The sequence below is a fragment of the Anser cygnoides genome, chromosome 30 (genome assembly GCF_040182565.1).
Source record: "Anser cygnoides isolate HZ-2024a breed goose chromosome 30, Taihu_goose_T2T_genome, whole genome shotgun sequence".
In the NCBI taxonomy this organism is placed as follows: Eukaryota; Metazoa; Chordata; class Aves; order Anseriformes; family Anatidae; genus Anser; species Anser cygnoides.
Window position 1 is genome coordinate 2,634,485 of NC_089902.1, and position 16,373 is coordinate 2,650,857.

Here is a 16,373-nt window from a genome sequence, read left to right on the forward strand (position 1 = left end):
TTCACCAATGTCTAATCAACCCTCACCAGCTGTTCCTTGAAACACAAAGCTAGGGTGTGATCATAGATACTCACCAGCATCTTCCAAGCTAGGGGCCTGCTGCTGGCCTTGCAGCTTCTTGGCTAGACACAGCCAAGCCTTGGGCCTCCTGCTGTCCAGTCCTGGCCTCAAGCAGAAGGGACAGGACAAGCCCTCTGCGGGCCTTCTTTGTGTCTGGGTCATCCTGGGGATGGAGGAAGAGGGGATCCCACAGGTAGCATGCCAAGCAGGGGCCTTCTGCTGGCCTAGCAGGGCCACTGGCAGATGTCAGCCCCAAAGTGCCGATCCCAGGGAGAAGCCAAGGGTGACCTGCCACCTCCAGACACAAGGGACCTCACAGTCCCTTTGCGTGACACGTTCCTGCTGCTGCCCTATCAGCTGCAGAGACAGAAGTGACCTCCCAGTCACTGCCCCAGTCACATTCCTCCTGCTGGGGCAGGAGATCTGAGCTCTCTCTAGACCCCTCGGTACCTGTTTTTTCTTTCTGGGGTAGACATTAAGCAAAGTTTTAGTGGGAGTGTTTGCTGATCTGCTTGTGGTGTCAGGTCTGTGTTTAAAGTATGGACAAGCTCTATGCTTTAGGTTTTTGTTTAGGTCTCCCAAAAAGTCTAGGTTTAAATAGTACATTTTAATGCTACTGTTAAGGGAAGGCATTAGGATTAGCAAGAGAGAAAACTGATTCCTGTCAGAGTGTTGGAGTAGCATTTAGGTTTAGGGATTAAAATTCCTGGTTCAAGTAAAATAAGGGCCATACGTGACTGTTTTAAGCCAGTGTTACCGCAGCATCAACATTATATGACCCCTCTTACCTCTGCGAAATCATTAATTTCTGCTGGCCAAGCTCTTCTTTCCACCCCAAAATCTCACATCTCTCTTGTCCAGGCTGCTCCTGACCTCCCCATATCTTATTGGGGTCAGCTTTCTGATGACATTCTTGATCCCAGAGTATCTGTCTCACCTCTCTTGGCTACTCTAGTCTTGAGACAGAAGTGGGTGGCATTGTTGTCAGGAGGGAAAGGGCACAAAGGTCTTTAGGAACATCCTCCACAACGTGCCCATCGGCTCTGCACCTCCACAAAACTGCGCTTCCTACCTACAAGTTTTGTTTCCAGAATGGCTTCGATGGTCCAGGGTTCCTTTTTCCCAGACCCTTATGCATGGATTTGTTTTGGATGTGCAGGGATGGGATAAGAAAATCCAAGGCACAGATGGAACTGAGCTTATCAAGTGAAGCAAAGAATAACAGGAAGCGATTCTACAGATACATGGCTCAGAAAAGAAAGACCAAGGAGAGTGTACCCCCTCCGATGGATGAGAAGGGTGAACTGGTAATGACAGACATGGAGAAGGCTGAGGGACTCAGCAACGTCTTTGCCTCAGTTTTCACTGTCAGTCAGGCTTCCAGGGTCTTTCATTTCCCTGAACCCAGAGATGGAGGCTGGGGGGCAAAGTCCCACCCACTGTAAGTGAAGAGCAGGTTTGGGAACACCTTGTGAAACTAAACATGTACAAGTCTATGGGGCCTTATGACATGCACCCCAGGTCCTGAGGGAACTGGCTGATGTAGTTGCCAAGCCTCTCTCCATCATATCTGAAGAGTCCTGGCAGTCGGGTGAAGTCCCTGGTGACTGGAAAAAAGGGAAACATCACTCCCCTTTTGATGAACGGTAGAAAGGAGGACCCAGGGAGCTACAGAATGGTGAACCTCACCTCTGTGCCTGGCAAGACCATGGAAAAGATCCTCCTGGAATCAGTGTCAGGCACATGGAAGACAAAGAAGTGATCCGAGACACCCAGCATGGCTTCACCAAAAAGTAAATCGTGCCATATCGAATTGATGGCTTTCTACAATGGAGTGACCACATCAGATGATAAAGGAAGACTGACCAATGTCATCTACTGAGACTTCTGTAAGACCTTTGACACGGTCCCACATGACATCCTGGTCTCCAAATTGGAGAGAGACGCATTTGATGGGTGCGCCATTCAGTGGCTAAGGTCAAAACCACAGAGTGGCAATCAATGGATCTATATCCAAGTGGAGGGTCGTGACAAGTGCTTTACCTCAGGGGTCTGTCCTGGGACCAGTACTGTTTAATGTCTTCATCAATGACATAGACAGCGACATTGAGTGCAGATGACACCAAGCTGAGTGGTGGATACTATAGATACTATAGTGATATACTAGTGATACTATAGAAGGAAGGGATGGCATCCAAGGGGTCCTGGACAGGCTTGAGCACTGGGCCCATGTGATCCTTATGACGTTTAGGAAGTCCAAGTGCAAGGTGCTGCACCTGGGCCGGGGAAATCCCAGACATGGGGATAGGCTGGGAGAAGAACTCATTGAGAGCAGCCCTGCAGAGAAGGACTTGCGGGTTCTGCTGCATGAAATGCTCCACATGAGCCAGCAGTGAGCATATACAGCCCAGAAGGCCAAGTGCATCCTGGGCTGCATCAAGAGAGGAGTGGGCAGCAGGTGGAGGCAGGTGATTGTCCCCCTCTGCTCTGCCCTTGTGAGACCCCACTTGGAGTCCTGCATCCAGGTCTGGAGCCCCCAGCACAAGAAGGATGTGGGCTGTTAGAGTGGGTCCAGAGGGAGGCCACAAAGATGATCAAGGGGCTGGAGCACCTCTCCTATGAAGAAAGGCTGAGAGAGCTGGGGCTGTTCAGCCTGCAAAAGAGAAGGCTCTGGGGTGATGTCATTGCAGATTTTCAATACTTAGAGTGGTCTTATAAAGTGGATGCAGAAGGACTCTTTACTCAGGTAGACAGTGATAGGACAAGGGGAAGTGGTTTTAAATTAAAAGGGGAGATTCCTATTAGAGGTTAGAAAGAAAGTTTTCACTCAGAGGATAGTGAGGCACTGGAACAGGTTTTCCACAGAGGTATTGGATTCCCCATCCCTGCAGGTCTTCAAGAGCAAGGTAGATGAAGTCTTGAGCAACCACGATCTCTTGGGAGGTGTCACTGCCCATGGTAGGGGGGTTGGAACTAGATGATCTTTGAGGTCCTTTCCAGCCTAGGCCATTCTGTGATTCCATGATTCTATGACCGGATGAAAATAATTTTATAACTCGTTATGTAGAAGGATAAGAATAACATTATTTCTATCAGTATAAAATGTTGTTAAAATATTAATAAAAATAGACTTAACGAAATCATTCTCTCATTTTCCCAAATAAACAGGTAGTCCTGTTAGGATTATTTCTAATATTATATTTTGGAAATAAGTATAATGACAAAAATGATATGATAATAATCACAATAATGAAGTCATTATTGATGATGAAGAAGCATGTATAGAAATATTTTCCTCACTGCATCTTTGAGCTCCTTGTTCCTCACGCTGTAGATGAGGGGGTTCACTGCTGGAGGCACCACTGAGTACAGAAATGACGCCACCAGGTCCAGGGATGGGGAGGAGATGGAGGGAGGCTTCAGGTAGGCAAACAAGCCAGTGCTAACAGTCATAGAGACCACGGCCAGGTGAGGGAGGCACGTGGAAAAGGCTTTGTGCCGGCCCTGCTCAGAGGGCATCCTCAGCACTGCCCTGAAGATCTGCACATAGGACAGCACAATGAAAACAAAACAGCCAAACGCTAAAGAAACACTACACAAAAGTGCCCCAAGTTCCCTGAGGTAGGCATCTGAGCAGGAGAGCTTGAGGATCTGGGGGATTTCACAGAAGAACTGGTCGACAGCATTGCCTTGGCAGAGGGGCAGGGAAAAGGTAGTGGCCGTGTGCAGGACAGCATTGAGAAAGCCACTGCCCCAGGCAGCTGCTGCCATCTGGGCACAAGCTCTGCTACCCACGAGGCTCCCGTAGTGCAGGGGCTTACAGATGGCAACGTAGCGGTCGTAGGACATGACTGTGAGAACATAAAATTCTGACAAAATCAAGAAGACAAACAGAAAGACCTGTGCAGCACATCCTTGATAGGAGATGGCCCTGGTGTCCCAGAGGGCATTGGCCATGGCTTTGGGGAGAGTGGTGGAGATGCAGCCCAGGTCGAGGAGGGCGAGGTTGAGGAGGAAGAAGTACATGGGGGTGTGGAGGCGGTGGTCGCAGGCTACAGCGGTGAGGATGAGGCCGTTGCCCAGGAGGGCAGCCAGGTAGATGCCCAGGAGGAGCCCGAAGTGCAGGAGCTGCAGCTCCCGCGTGTCTGCGAATGCCAGCAGGAGGAACTCAGTGATGGAGCTTCTGTTGAGCATCTGCTGTTTAGAGGCATTGGGTTCTGCTCAAAGAATAGAAAGACATTAATAATGTACAACCGACTTAGCAGAGGAAAACTCATTCCATTTCTCATTTAAATCTCCCCAAATGATTCCACCTCCAGGCAGGCATATGGCAGGTCCCTTTCCTGAGTTCTACTTGGTCCTGCCTTAGGGTGTCCCTGGGAGCAAGAGACTTTGTTGTGGGCAATGGAAGAGTCAGTCCTGTCCTACAGCCAGACATAAAGAGGAATTTGGTGTCATCTCAGCTTTACTTTACTCCTAATGCCAAAGACTTTTGCCCCAGTTTGGCTCACATTCAAACCAACTGCTGAGGAGTGCTGTTGGGATTTTTATTTTTATTTTGTATTTTTTATTCTAGCTCCCCAAGACACCTGAAGGCTGCTTCTAAGTCCGAGTTAAGGCCCGAAGTCCATCAGTCCTGCTATCAGCTGCCCTCTGCGGGCATTTCTTTGATCTACAAGACAGTTGCACTCAGAAGAGCATCTCAAAAAAAACATGGATGCTGCTGAGAGCAGAGGAAACCAGGCTCCAAGTGCCCATCACCAGACCCCTCACCCTGTCCCCGTACTCCCCTTCCCCCAAGTACCCTGAGGGCTCACTCCATGGGCAGGTGAAACCCCCATCCCCAGGCAGCCTGGGAACAAGAGCAGCAGCAGCACGGCCAGGTGGAGAAGCCAGGAAGAATGGCAGCGTGCTGCTGCCAGGGGAGGCAAGGCCAGGGAGGGACAGACGGACACTCAGCACACCCTCCTGTGCTGCAGCTCTGCCTGCAGAGGAGGCAGCTCCTGCTGGGGACAGCGGGGGCTTGAGGGCAGAGGCTGTGCTGGTGGCAGAGGAGAGCAGGGGGTGTCCCAGGGAAGCCGCCTGCCCTGCAGGGGCTGGCAGGGAGGTGCCTGAGCCCTCCCTCGCACAGCATTTCTGGCAGCAGCTTCCTCCCACCGCCTGCCCATGTCCCTGCTGCCTACCCATGTCCCTGCTGGGAGCCGCTTCTGTGTCCCCCCGTCTCCTCCCTGTCCATGCTCACAGACCCATCCCACAAGATGTGTACTCAGATTCACTCAGATTCCCCTCCACTGCAGGAATCTGAAAGTACAGAATTCAAAAAAAGCTCAGATAAACTGATGCTCAGTCTTCCTCTTGAAATGCCCCCTTCTAAATGACATTCTCTACAGCATCTTCTACACTTTTCTGGAAAAACAGAGACACAGCTATCCCGACAGATGCTGTCAGGCGTCGGATGTGCCAGCTGTAGAAGACCCCTCTGGCAACTGCAGCTGCATGGCCCTGCAGCCAGAGACGTACCTTGTCAAGGGCTGTGCAGATTTCTCCTGCAGGCAGCTCTCAGCATCCTCCCACTGCCAACTGCCTCCAAGCCCTCTCTCCTTCTCTCCTGTCCCCGTGCCAGCTGTGGTCAGAGCCCCCAGCCCTGCTGCGCTGTGCACAGGAGCTGCTCCTGGGCACAGCTGTCTCTCTGCACCAGGGCCCTCTTGCCACGAGCTCTCTCTGTCCCACGAGCCCGGCCCAGCTCAGCACCACACGCCCAGCCCAAGGCATTGGAATCCCCCCTCGGGGGGCTTTGCTGAGGAGCCCACGAACCTCAGGCACTGAGAGACAATTGAAGACATCTCTGAAAAAGTCCAAGTCAGAGGCAAGTTTCCTGCAGTGTCCCCCTGAGGGCCAGCACTGACACAGCCTCCCTTGGAGCTCGTTAGAGCAGAGCATTGGAGGCAGTGAGGACAAGCAGACAAAGGCACTGTGAAGGTGACCCTGATGTGTAGGAAAACTGGATGTGTGTCACCAAGCACAAGGACCAGGCCTTGTCCCCCAGCCCCTGCAAAGGGAGATCCTTTCCCTTCACACACTGCTCAGGGCTCTTCGTGGGGCAGGAGGAGATGGGGATGTGCATGGCCAAGTGCAGGAGAATGGTACGAGCCCTGCCTGGTTCATGGCTGGGGGCGAGGAGGCAATGATGCCCTGGTGCTTTACCGATAAGCTGTCTCCTCGTAGGCCTCAGTGGCAGAGACAACAGCCAGAGCCATGGACACAAAGCCCTGGGTCCTGTTGGGACTTTCAGCCTTGTCACAGCCCTCTGTCCTGTCTACACCAGACTGTCCTAGGGACTCCCAGACTTGCACATCTTTTCCTGCTGGCTCTAAGCCCTTGTCCCTGTGGTGTCACAGATTCACAGATTCACAGATTCACACAGATTCACAGATTTCTCTAGGTTGGAAGAGACCTCAAGATCATCGAGTCCAACCTCCGACCTAACACTAAGTACTCCACTAAACCATATCCCTAAGCTCTACATCTAAACATCTTTTAAAGACCTCCAGGGATGGTGACTCCACCACCTCCCTGGGCAGCCCGTTCCAATGCTTTATAACCCTTTCGGTAAAGAAGTACTTCCTAACATCCAACCTAAAACTCCCCTGTCGCAACTTTAGCCCATTCCCCCTCGTCCTGTCACTAGGCACGTGGGAGAATAGACCAACCCCCACCTCTCTACAGCCTCCTTTCAGGTAACTGTAGAGAGCGATGAGGTCGCCCCTGAGCCTCCTCTTCTCCAGGCTGAACAAGCCCAGCTCCCTCAGCCGCTCCTCGTAAGACTTGTTCTCCAGACCCCTCACAAGCTTGGTCGCCCTTCTCTGGACTCGCTCGAGCACGTCCATGTCCTTCCTGTAGCGAGGGGCCCAAAACTGAACACAGTACTCGAGGTGCGGCCTCACCAGAGCCGAGTACAGGGGCACAATCACTTCCCTCGACCTGCTGGCCACACTGCTTCTTATACAGGCCAGGATGCCGTTGGCCTTCTTGGCCACCTGAGCACACTGCTGGCTCATATTCAGCCGACTATCCACCAATACTCCCAGGTCCTTCTCGGCCAGGCAGCTTTCCAGCCACTCATCTCCCAGCCTGTAGCTCTGCTTGGGGTTGTTGCAGCCCAGGTGCAGGACCCGGCACTTGGCCTTGTTGAACTTCATGCAGTTGACCTCAGCCCATCGCTCCAGCCTATCCAGATCCTCCTGCAGAGCCTTAAAAAAATATGGAACGCTTCACGTCACACCGGATCTGAGCTGAGTCTGATAACTCAGATCTTCTTGGTGGCCATGCTCCTCGTAAGGCAGCTCTGTAGGGAGCTGGCCTGGTTCCTGGGGAGCAGCACCACTGCTCGTATGGCATCCCTCGTGGTGCCCAGGCCCTCCTCCTCCTGGGCACTGCTCACTCAGCAGGGTCCCAGTCTGCCCTGATGTGTGGGGTTCCTCTTCGTCTGCTGCAGGACTGGGCTCTTCTCCTTGTAAAGGTCAAGAAGTTCCTTTAGGCCAAATCCTGCAGTTTCTCAAGGTTCTCCTGGACAGATGCTCCATTCTGTCAGCTGTTAATATCTGCAGGCAGATGGCTCACCCTGATTATGCCGTCCCTCACAAGGTAACAGCAGCAGGAATTTGCAGGACAGTTTGGACAATACGGCAGCAACCAGTTGAATGGTATTACAGCACAGAATCATTTAAGGGTACGGGATAGAAGGCTGCCCAATTCCACTTTTTCTCTTCTTCCTTCTCATGCATGCTGTTATTTTGTCTGGAGCTGTGCCCTATATACAAACACTGCACCATACCAGCTAATAGGAAGAAAATAAAGTCTATCCCAGCCAAAACGAGGACAATATCCACCCCATATTCCACACCATCTGCATCGTGCTCAGCTCCAGTACTTTCTAATTAACCTCCAGCACCTTTTCTCTTTTGATATACACACAGAGATATCATGCCCTTCGTCTGTGGGTGTCCTGGAGTTGGCTAGAATCAAGTTAATTTTCCTCCTAGTAGCTGGTATGATGCTGTGTTTTGCATTTAGCATGAGAAGAATGATGATCACACACTGATGGCTTAGTTGCTGCCCAGCAGTGGAGGGCTGGGGGTGCCTGAGGAGCTGGGGGGGACAGAAGCAGGACAGCTGACCCCAAGTGGCCAAAGGGATGTTCCATACCGCAGCCGTCATGCTGAACAATCAATATGGGGTGGCTGGCCAGGGTAGGGGGTACCACTGCTGCGGGACAGGCAATCACCATCACGATCATCATCATCATTCTTCGTATTATTTGTCTTCCCTTTCTGTCCCATTAAACTGTCTTTATCTCAAACCATGACTTTTTTTTTTAGTTTATTTTATTTTTTTCCCCCTGCTCATTCTCTCCTGCATCCGCTGGGGGTGTAGCAGGGTGTGTGTGTGAGGGAATGGCTGTGTGGTGCTGAGCTGCCTGCTGGGTTAAACCACGCTCTTTTTGGTGCCCGACATGGAGCATAAAGTTTGAGCCAATGACAGATCTCACCACAGCATGTTAAAAGTAAACCTTTATAAGCATGAGTTGATTTTAATGGTTGCTGATCACAAACTTGATTTTCTTTCTTTTTTTAATTTCTTTTTTAATCTCAGGTCTGTTGTGCTCAATTTCAGAACTGTGTTGTATAGCACATTACTTACTGTATGTCTCCCCTGTCATGCTGTTTATCTTTTCTGATAGCTACTTCAAGTTTATTCTTTTCTTGTATCGTGTAACACTGGCTTATGATATGACTCAGAAACTGTTAAGAATTACACTCTTGACCTTTTCTCCTCAAGAAACCAAGCCATGGGGGAGACAAGGGGAGGACACTTTTCCCCGCTGGTTCACTCTCCCTTTCTCCTTCACCTCCCCCTTCTCCTCCAGCCTAATTACACTAGCTCTTCAAAGCTCTGAATATCCTTGGGATGGTCAAACCAGCATGTTCCTATTGTTATGTCTCCTGCATATTTTTCAGCTTTTGTTTATGTTTAAGCAACTACTTAATGCATGCCATCCAGAGATCTGTCCAGAGGCAGGAGAGTGAGGAGTGGCAGGGAGTGTGGGAGGATCTGGGCAGGCACCTAGAGCAGGGGGCACCTCCAAAGCTTTGGAACTTCATCCCTGAGAAAGTACAGAATCCTAAAAAACTGCGAAATGCTTGAAAAAGTTGTGTTATCACCGTGGCATTTCCAAAGAGACACATACCACTGCAGTGCGCTGGGTCTCAGCCTATGCTTACACAGCCACAATCAATGATCAATACCACTCCAACCTCTGTGACAAGCCCTGCAGCCACTCCCACCCCTCTGACAGACCCTGCAGCCACTACAGCATCTGCAAAATGCCCTGCAGCAACTCCAGCTCCTTTCATGGGCCCTGTGTCTGCGCCAGAGAAGCAACCTGTGTCTGTATCAGTTGCTCTTATACGCAAGAAAAACAATGGATATGAAAGTCATTTTTTTTTAAGAAAGGAAAGAAACTCCTACCCAGACAAGAAAGGAGGAGAAAGAAGATGAGGCAGGCTTCAGAAAAGCTGGACCATCATGTGAGTAGGAGGACCAAGAGGAACAGGTCCTAAGAGCATCAGTAATCACGCGATCCCTATCCCTGTGCTGCTCTGGTGCTGGGAGAAACGGGGCCCCTCCCTGGACTCAGAGGGCAGGAAAGGAGAGATGGTGGGTACACACGATGTGTCACCCTGTGGTTTCACCTGTGTGACCATGGAGAGGACATGAGAAAGTGGGATGGAAAATCTGCCTCAACCCTAGAGGCACGGGTACGTGAGTGGCAAGGAAAAACAGTCCCTAAAAGGGGTTCTTAGAGAACTGCTGCTCCACTTTCCAGCGGGCAGTCCTGCAGACACAGGAATGAATACTATGAGCAGGACTAGAGGGGCCCTGCCTCCAGCCAGGGGGAGGAAGGGGACAATCAGGTGTATTGGACTCTGAGGAGTATTGGCCTGGCACATCAAACCCAAGAGTTAACTGTACTGGAGGCTAAAGTGAGCCTAACTGGGAAGGAGTGGCAAAAGCACCCCACTGGGACTGGCCTGGAGGCTCTGTGCAACCTTGACATAGACTAAATCACAAGAGGGTACTTCAAAGATCCAAACGTTTACTGGATGGACTTTGGGCATGACTCCCTTGGAGATGGAGGACATCAAACAGTTGTCTACCTTGCCCACTCTCTCACAGGACCCTTCTGCTGTGCAGGTGCTGATGGCCAATGGGCAGCAGGTGCCAATCGCTACCACAACAGCGCACCTGAGGCAGTACTGCACTCACAGAGACTCCCTGATTCCCATGCATGAGCTGGTTCATTGACTGCAGAGCCAAGGGGTGATCAGCAACACTTGCTCACCCTTTAGTAGTCCCGTATGTACAGTGCAAAATTCTAATGGTGAGTGGAAGAGAACGGTGGGCTTCTGTGGCCTGAATGAAGTCACACCACCACTGAGTGCTGCTGTGCTGGGCATGCTAGAACTTCATTCAGTACGAACTGCAGTCAAAGGCAGCCAAGCGCTCAGCCACAATTAATACTGCTAATGCATTTTTCTGCATCCCTTTGGCAGCAGTGTGAAGGTCACACTTTGCTTTCAGTTGGAGGGGCATCCTGTCCACCTGGAATGGATTGTGCCAGGGGTAGAAACACAGCCCTACCATTTGCCATGGGCTGATCCAGACTGCCCTGGAAGAGAGGGAAGCTTCTGAACACCTCCAGTACATTGATGTCATCATCACATGGGGCAACACAGCTCAAGAAGTATTTGAGAAAGGGAAGAAAATAGTCCTAATCCTTCTGAAAGCTTGTATTGCCCTAAAACAAAGTGAGGTCAAGGGACCTGCACATGAGATCCTAATGCAGGCTGGTGAGGTTCAGGGGGACCCCTGCTTGGGGAAAGGTTGGGCATCAGTCAGTGGCTGATGAGCAATTGCATTGTGCATCACTTGCTTTATACATGTAATTTAAACTATTTTTATCTTAACCCATTATCTTTTGAGGGTGGGTGTCAACTAACATCTGTGTGGTGCTGAGGTGCCTGACGGGTTAAAGCACAACGTGTTTGACAACCACAGCCCAACAGCACAAATCACAATTGTAAAAATCAGTCTCTGACATCTACAAAGTGGAGCAGTTGGCGATGATGTCAGTCTGCTTCAGACACCACAGCCCAGCAGAGACCCTGCTGCCTTCGGGAGCTGTCAGCCCTGAGGCCTTGGGGACAACTCGAGGGAGCCCAATGGCACAGAGCAAGCGATGCCATGGTCGGGTGCTGTGCTGCTGAGCTGGGCCGGGCTCCTGGGACAGAGAGAGCTCGTGGCAAGAGGGCCCTGGTGCAGAGAGACAGCTCTGCCCAGGAGCAGCTCCTGTGCACAGCGCAGCAGGGCTGGGGACTCTGACCACAGGTGGCACGGGGAGAGGAGAGAAGGAGAGAGGGCTTGGAGGCAGTGAGGAGCCAACAACAGTCCATCTTGTGGCAGGACAGATCTGCAGGCTCTTGGCACTGTGAGTCTCTGGCAGCAGGGCCATGCAGGTGGGGTTGCCAGAGGGGTCTTCTACAGCTGGCACATCCGATGCCTGACAGCATCTGTCAGCATGGGTCTCTCTCTTTCTCCAGGGATGAGTAGAAGATGCTGTAGAGAATGGCATTTATGGTTGGATTTTTCAAGAGAAAGACCAAGGCAGGGGATACCAGAAAGGCAAGCCTTTTTCTGCACTCGGTGCCTGAAGAATCCTGCAGTGGAGGGGAGGCAGGTTTCATGGTAATGGATTGTCAGGATTGTACAGGAGACTGAGACTCCTAGAGCATTGCAGTGAGGGACCAATATGTCAAAAATGAACTTCATACAATCCCTTCCCACACCTCAGCCCACAGACTGCACCAACATCATCATTGTGGTCCTCTCACGTTTTATCCTAGCTGATATTTAGGAGCTGCAAACCCTCCAATGCCCAGTGCCCTGCCTTTGGGAGGTATCTGCAGGCTTGAGGTGAGCACAGATCATTTGCAATGAGCAGGAGCTGCCTCCTCTGCAGGCAGAGCTGCAGCACAGGAGGGTGTTCTGAGTGTCCGTCTGTCCCTCCCTGGCCTTGCCTCCCCTGGCAGCAGCACGCTGCCATTCCTGCTGGCTTCTCCTCCTGGCCGTGCTGCTGCTGCTCTTGTTCCCAGGCTGCCTGGGGATGGGGGTTTCACCTGCCCATGGAGTGAGCCCTCGGGGTGCTTTGGGGAAGGGGAGTACGGGGACAGGGTGAGAGGTCTGGAGATGGGCACTTGGAGCCTGGATTCCTCTGCTCTCGACAGTGTTCCAGCTCTTCTCAGGAGAACCTCCTTAGTGCAATTGTCCTGCAGTCAAAGAGATGCCAGCACAGAGCAGCTGAATTGAATGCAGGAAAGGGATCTGCCAGCTGTCTCTTTGCAATTGGGCAAGTGCTTAGAGGGGCTTAACTAAGAAATGGAAATGGTTTTCTCAGATAATTCTGGTATATTATTACTGTATTTCTGTTCCTTTGGCAGGACCCCATGCCCAGAAGCAGGAAATGCCCAACAGCAGCTCTGTGAGCGAGTTCCTCCTGCTGCCATTCGCAGACACGCGGGAGCTGCAGCTCCTGCACTTCGGGCTCTTCCTGGGCATCTACCTGGCTGCCCTCCTGGGCAACGGCCTCATCCTCACTGCCGTAGCCTGCGACCACCGCCTCCACACCCCCATGTACTTCTTCCTCCTCAACCTCGCCCTCCTCGACCTGGGCTGCATCTCCACCACTCTCCCCAAAGCCATGGCCAATGCCCTCTGGGACACCAGGGCCATCTCCTACCAAGGGTGTGCTGCACAGGTATTCTTTTTTCTCTTCTTCGTTGGAGTGGAGTATTGTTTTCTCACCATCATGTCCTACGACCGCTACGTTGCCATCTGCAAGCCCCTGCACTACGGGAGCCTCGTGGGCAGCAGAGCTTGTGCCCAGATGGCAGCAGCTGCCTGGGGCAGTGGCTTTCTCAATGCTGTCCTGCACACGGCCACTACCTTTTCCCTGCCCCTCTGCCAAGGCAATGCTGTGGACCAGTTCTTCTGTGAGATCCCCCAGATCCTCAAGCTCTCCTGCTCAGATGCCTACCTCAGGGAAGTTGGGGTTCTTCTATTTGGTGCTTCTTTTGGTGTTGGCTGCTTTGTTTTCATTGTGCTGTCCTATGTGCTGATCTTCAGGGCAGTGCTGAGGATGCCCTCTGAGCAGGGCCGGCACAAAGCCTTTTCCACGTGCCTCCCTCACCTGGCCGTGGTCTCCCTGTTTGTCAGCACTGCCATATTTGCCTACCTGAAGCCCCCCTCCATCTCCTCTCCATCCCTGGATCTTGTTGTGGCAGTTTCCTACGCAGTGGTGCCTCCAGCAGTGAACCCCCTCATCTACAGCATGAGGACCAAGGAGCTGAAGGATGCAGTGAGGAAATTCTTTGGGTACATGCTTCAAACAAGTGTTTGCATAAATGCTTCTTCAACGTTAATCTTGTGCCTGTGATCCAATCAGAGCAATAACCTTTCTGAAATAAGTTCTTAGGAGGATTTTTTTTTTAATTATTTTTCTTTATTATCATTTCGTAAAATATGTGACTTTGATTTAATGTTTTTCTTAGTTTCCTATATGTCAATCATTTTGGTTTTGTTTTTGTTTAGACCTAATCATCTCACATACCTATAGAACTGGGCAGCCTGTGTACATAAAGAAAATAAAGAAGCCATGAGAAATTCATTTGTCTCAGTATCCCTCTCATCCCATCTCCTGTGGAGCTGGGGGAAACTTGTGCCCTGTCTTGGACAGATAACCCCAATATTTTTTTCCAAGCACCATGTTATGTACCATGGAATATCCCTTTGGTTCACGCTGGGTCAGATCTCACATCAAGTTCCCCTCCCATCCTCTTGCCCACCCACAGCTGACTCGCTAGTGGTGCAGAGTGAGAAACAGACAAGGCCTTTAGAGTGTGCAAGGACTGCTCAGTGTCCTGGTTTTGTCTAGGACAGAGTTAAATTTCCTCCTAGTAGCTGGTAGGGTGCTGTGCTTGGGATTTAGGATGAGAATAATGTTGACATCACACTGATGTTTAATTGTTGCAGAGCAGTGCTTACACCAAGCCAAGGACTTTTCAGCTTCTCGCTCTGTCCTGCCAGCGAGCAGGCTGGGGGTGCAGCAGGAGCTGGGAGGGGACAGACGCAGGGCAGCTGACCCAAACTGGCCAAAGGGGTATTCCATACCATCTGACGTCATGCTAAACAATATATAGGGGTGGCTGGCCGGGGTGGGGGGGCCGGCTGCTCGGGGATAGGCTGGGCATCGGTCAGCGGGTGGTCAGCAATTGCATTGTGCATCACTTGTTTTGTACACATTATTATTATTAATACTATTATCATGATCACTATTATTATTATTATTGTTATTATTATTTCCCTGTCTTAATAAACTGTCTTTATCTCAACTCACCGGCTTCACTTTCCCGTTTCTCTCCCCCATCCCAGAGAGGGAGGGGGGAGGGTGAGCGAACGGCTGTGTGGTGTTTAGCTGCCAGCCGGGTTAAACCACAACAGTCCTTTTGGCGCCCAACGTGGGGCTCGAAGGGTTGAGATAATGACAGATCTGACCAGAGTGTGTTAAACTAAAACTGGTGTAAATATTATACCTGCTTAATAGTTGCTACTGACAATGTTGATTGCCTAAATCTCCAGTCTGCTGTGCCTGTTTTCCAAATTGAGTTTTATAGCGCGTTACTTTCTGTATGTGCTCCCTGTTGCACTGTTTATCCTTTCCGGGCCCTGGTTTAAGATTGTTATGGTACTGTGCGGTGTAACAATGGCTTATGAAATGATGAAATATCTGGTCACGACTCTAACCTGGTATTTGTACTCAGCACTGACGTCGACTCTATACTTTGGAAACCATATCTCGGCAACTATTAGCAATTACACTTATTGCCTTTTTTCGTTAGGGAGCCAATCTGTGAAGGGGACAGGGGAAGACATGTTTCGCTCCCTGTTCACTCTCCCTTTCTCCTTCACCACCCTCTTATCCCCCGAGTTAGTTACGGTGGTTCTCCAAGATGCTGAATATCCTTGGGATACTCAGACCAGCCTGCTCTTGTTGTTATGTCTCCTGAATGCGCTTCAGGTTTTGTTGAGGGTTAAACAACTACTTAGGAATCTCATCCGGAGATCTGTCTTGAGGCGGGATAGTTGCGAGTGGCAGGGAGTGTGGGAGGATATGGGCAGGTTTCTAGAGCAGTGGTCACCTCCAGTGTTTTGGACATTCACCCCTCAACAACTGCAAAATCCTAAAAAACTGGTAGAATGCTTGAAAAAAAGGTGTCATGACTCTGGCAGTTCCAAAGTGACACAAATCACTCCAGCCCCTGCAGCAGCTCCAGCTCCTGTGGCTGGGTCAGAGAAACAAGCTGTAGCAGTGCAAGTTGCCCCTGTAGACAAGGTGAAAAAATGGTATAGAGACTCAGGTCGTTTAGAACGCAGACAGTCTTCTGCTAAGTCTGGGCATAGTGAAGACGAGGCTGGGTCATCAAAGGTGCAGGAGACTGAAGATGAGGATGGGGATGTCGAAAAATCAACAGTAACTACCCGGACTCTATACCAGCGTGAGCTACGAGATGTGCAAAAAGATTTTGGTCGCTGTATAGGTGAGCAGCTTGTCACCTGGCTGCTCCGGTGCTGGGACACCGGAGCCAATTGTGTGGAATTAGAGGACAGGGAAGCCAGGCAGCTGGGATCCCTTGCTAGGGACGCATGCATTGACAAAGCAATTGGAGATGGAGCACGATCTCGCAGCCTCTGGAGGCGTCTCCTGTCAGCTGTGCAGGAAAGGTATCCCTTCAAGGAAGAACTTGTATGTCTACCAGGCAAGTGGACCACCATGGAGAAGGGAATTCAGTACGTGAGGGAATTAGCCATACGGAAAGTAATTTATAAGGACCTAGACGACGCACAAACATCCACAGATCCAGATGAAGTCCAGTGTACACGACCCGTGTGGCGGAAGTTTGTACGGAGTGCACCATCATCATATGCCAGCTCATTGGAAATACTAACCTGGAAAGACGATGAGCAACCCACAGTGGATGAAGTGGCTAAACAACTCAGGCAGTACAAAGGAAATCTCTCCTCTTCCCTACAGGCCTGTGTCTCGGCTGTGGAGAAACTCTCTGAAGAGTTCCACCAACTTAAAGAGAATTTATCTTCCCCTCCACCTGAATGAACCAGTGTCCACCAGCTAAAAGAGA

At 50.8% G+C, this 16,373-nt stretch overlaps 2 protein-coding genes across 2 annotated transcripts; one reads left to right on the forward strand and one right to left on the reverse strand.

Moving 5' to 3' along the window:
* Positions 1-1,563: 1,563 nt before the first annotated feature.
* On the reverse strand, positions 1,564-3,879 carry LOC136787673 (olfactory receptor 14C36-like; the record flags this gene model as incomplete). The annotated part of the gene is made up of 3 exons (XM_066984986.1): positions 1,564-1,667; positions 1,927-2,032; positions 3,361-3,879. Coding segments are annotated over 3 exons (729 nt in total), but the record flags the coding sequence as incomplete, so codon positions are not given.
* A 9,106-nt stretch (positions 3,880-12,985) lies between these two features.
* Positions 12,986-13,612, forward strand: LOC136787674 (olfactory receptor 14C36-like). The gene has a single exon (XM_066984987.1). The coding sequence runs from the start codon at positions 12,986-12,988 to the stop codon at positions 13,610-13,612; it is 627 nt and encodes a 208-aa protein (XP_066841088.1).
* The last annotated feature ends 2,761 nt before the right edge of the window (positions 13,613-16,373 follow it).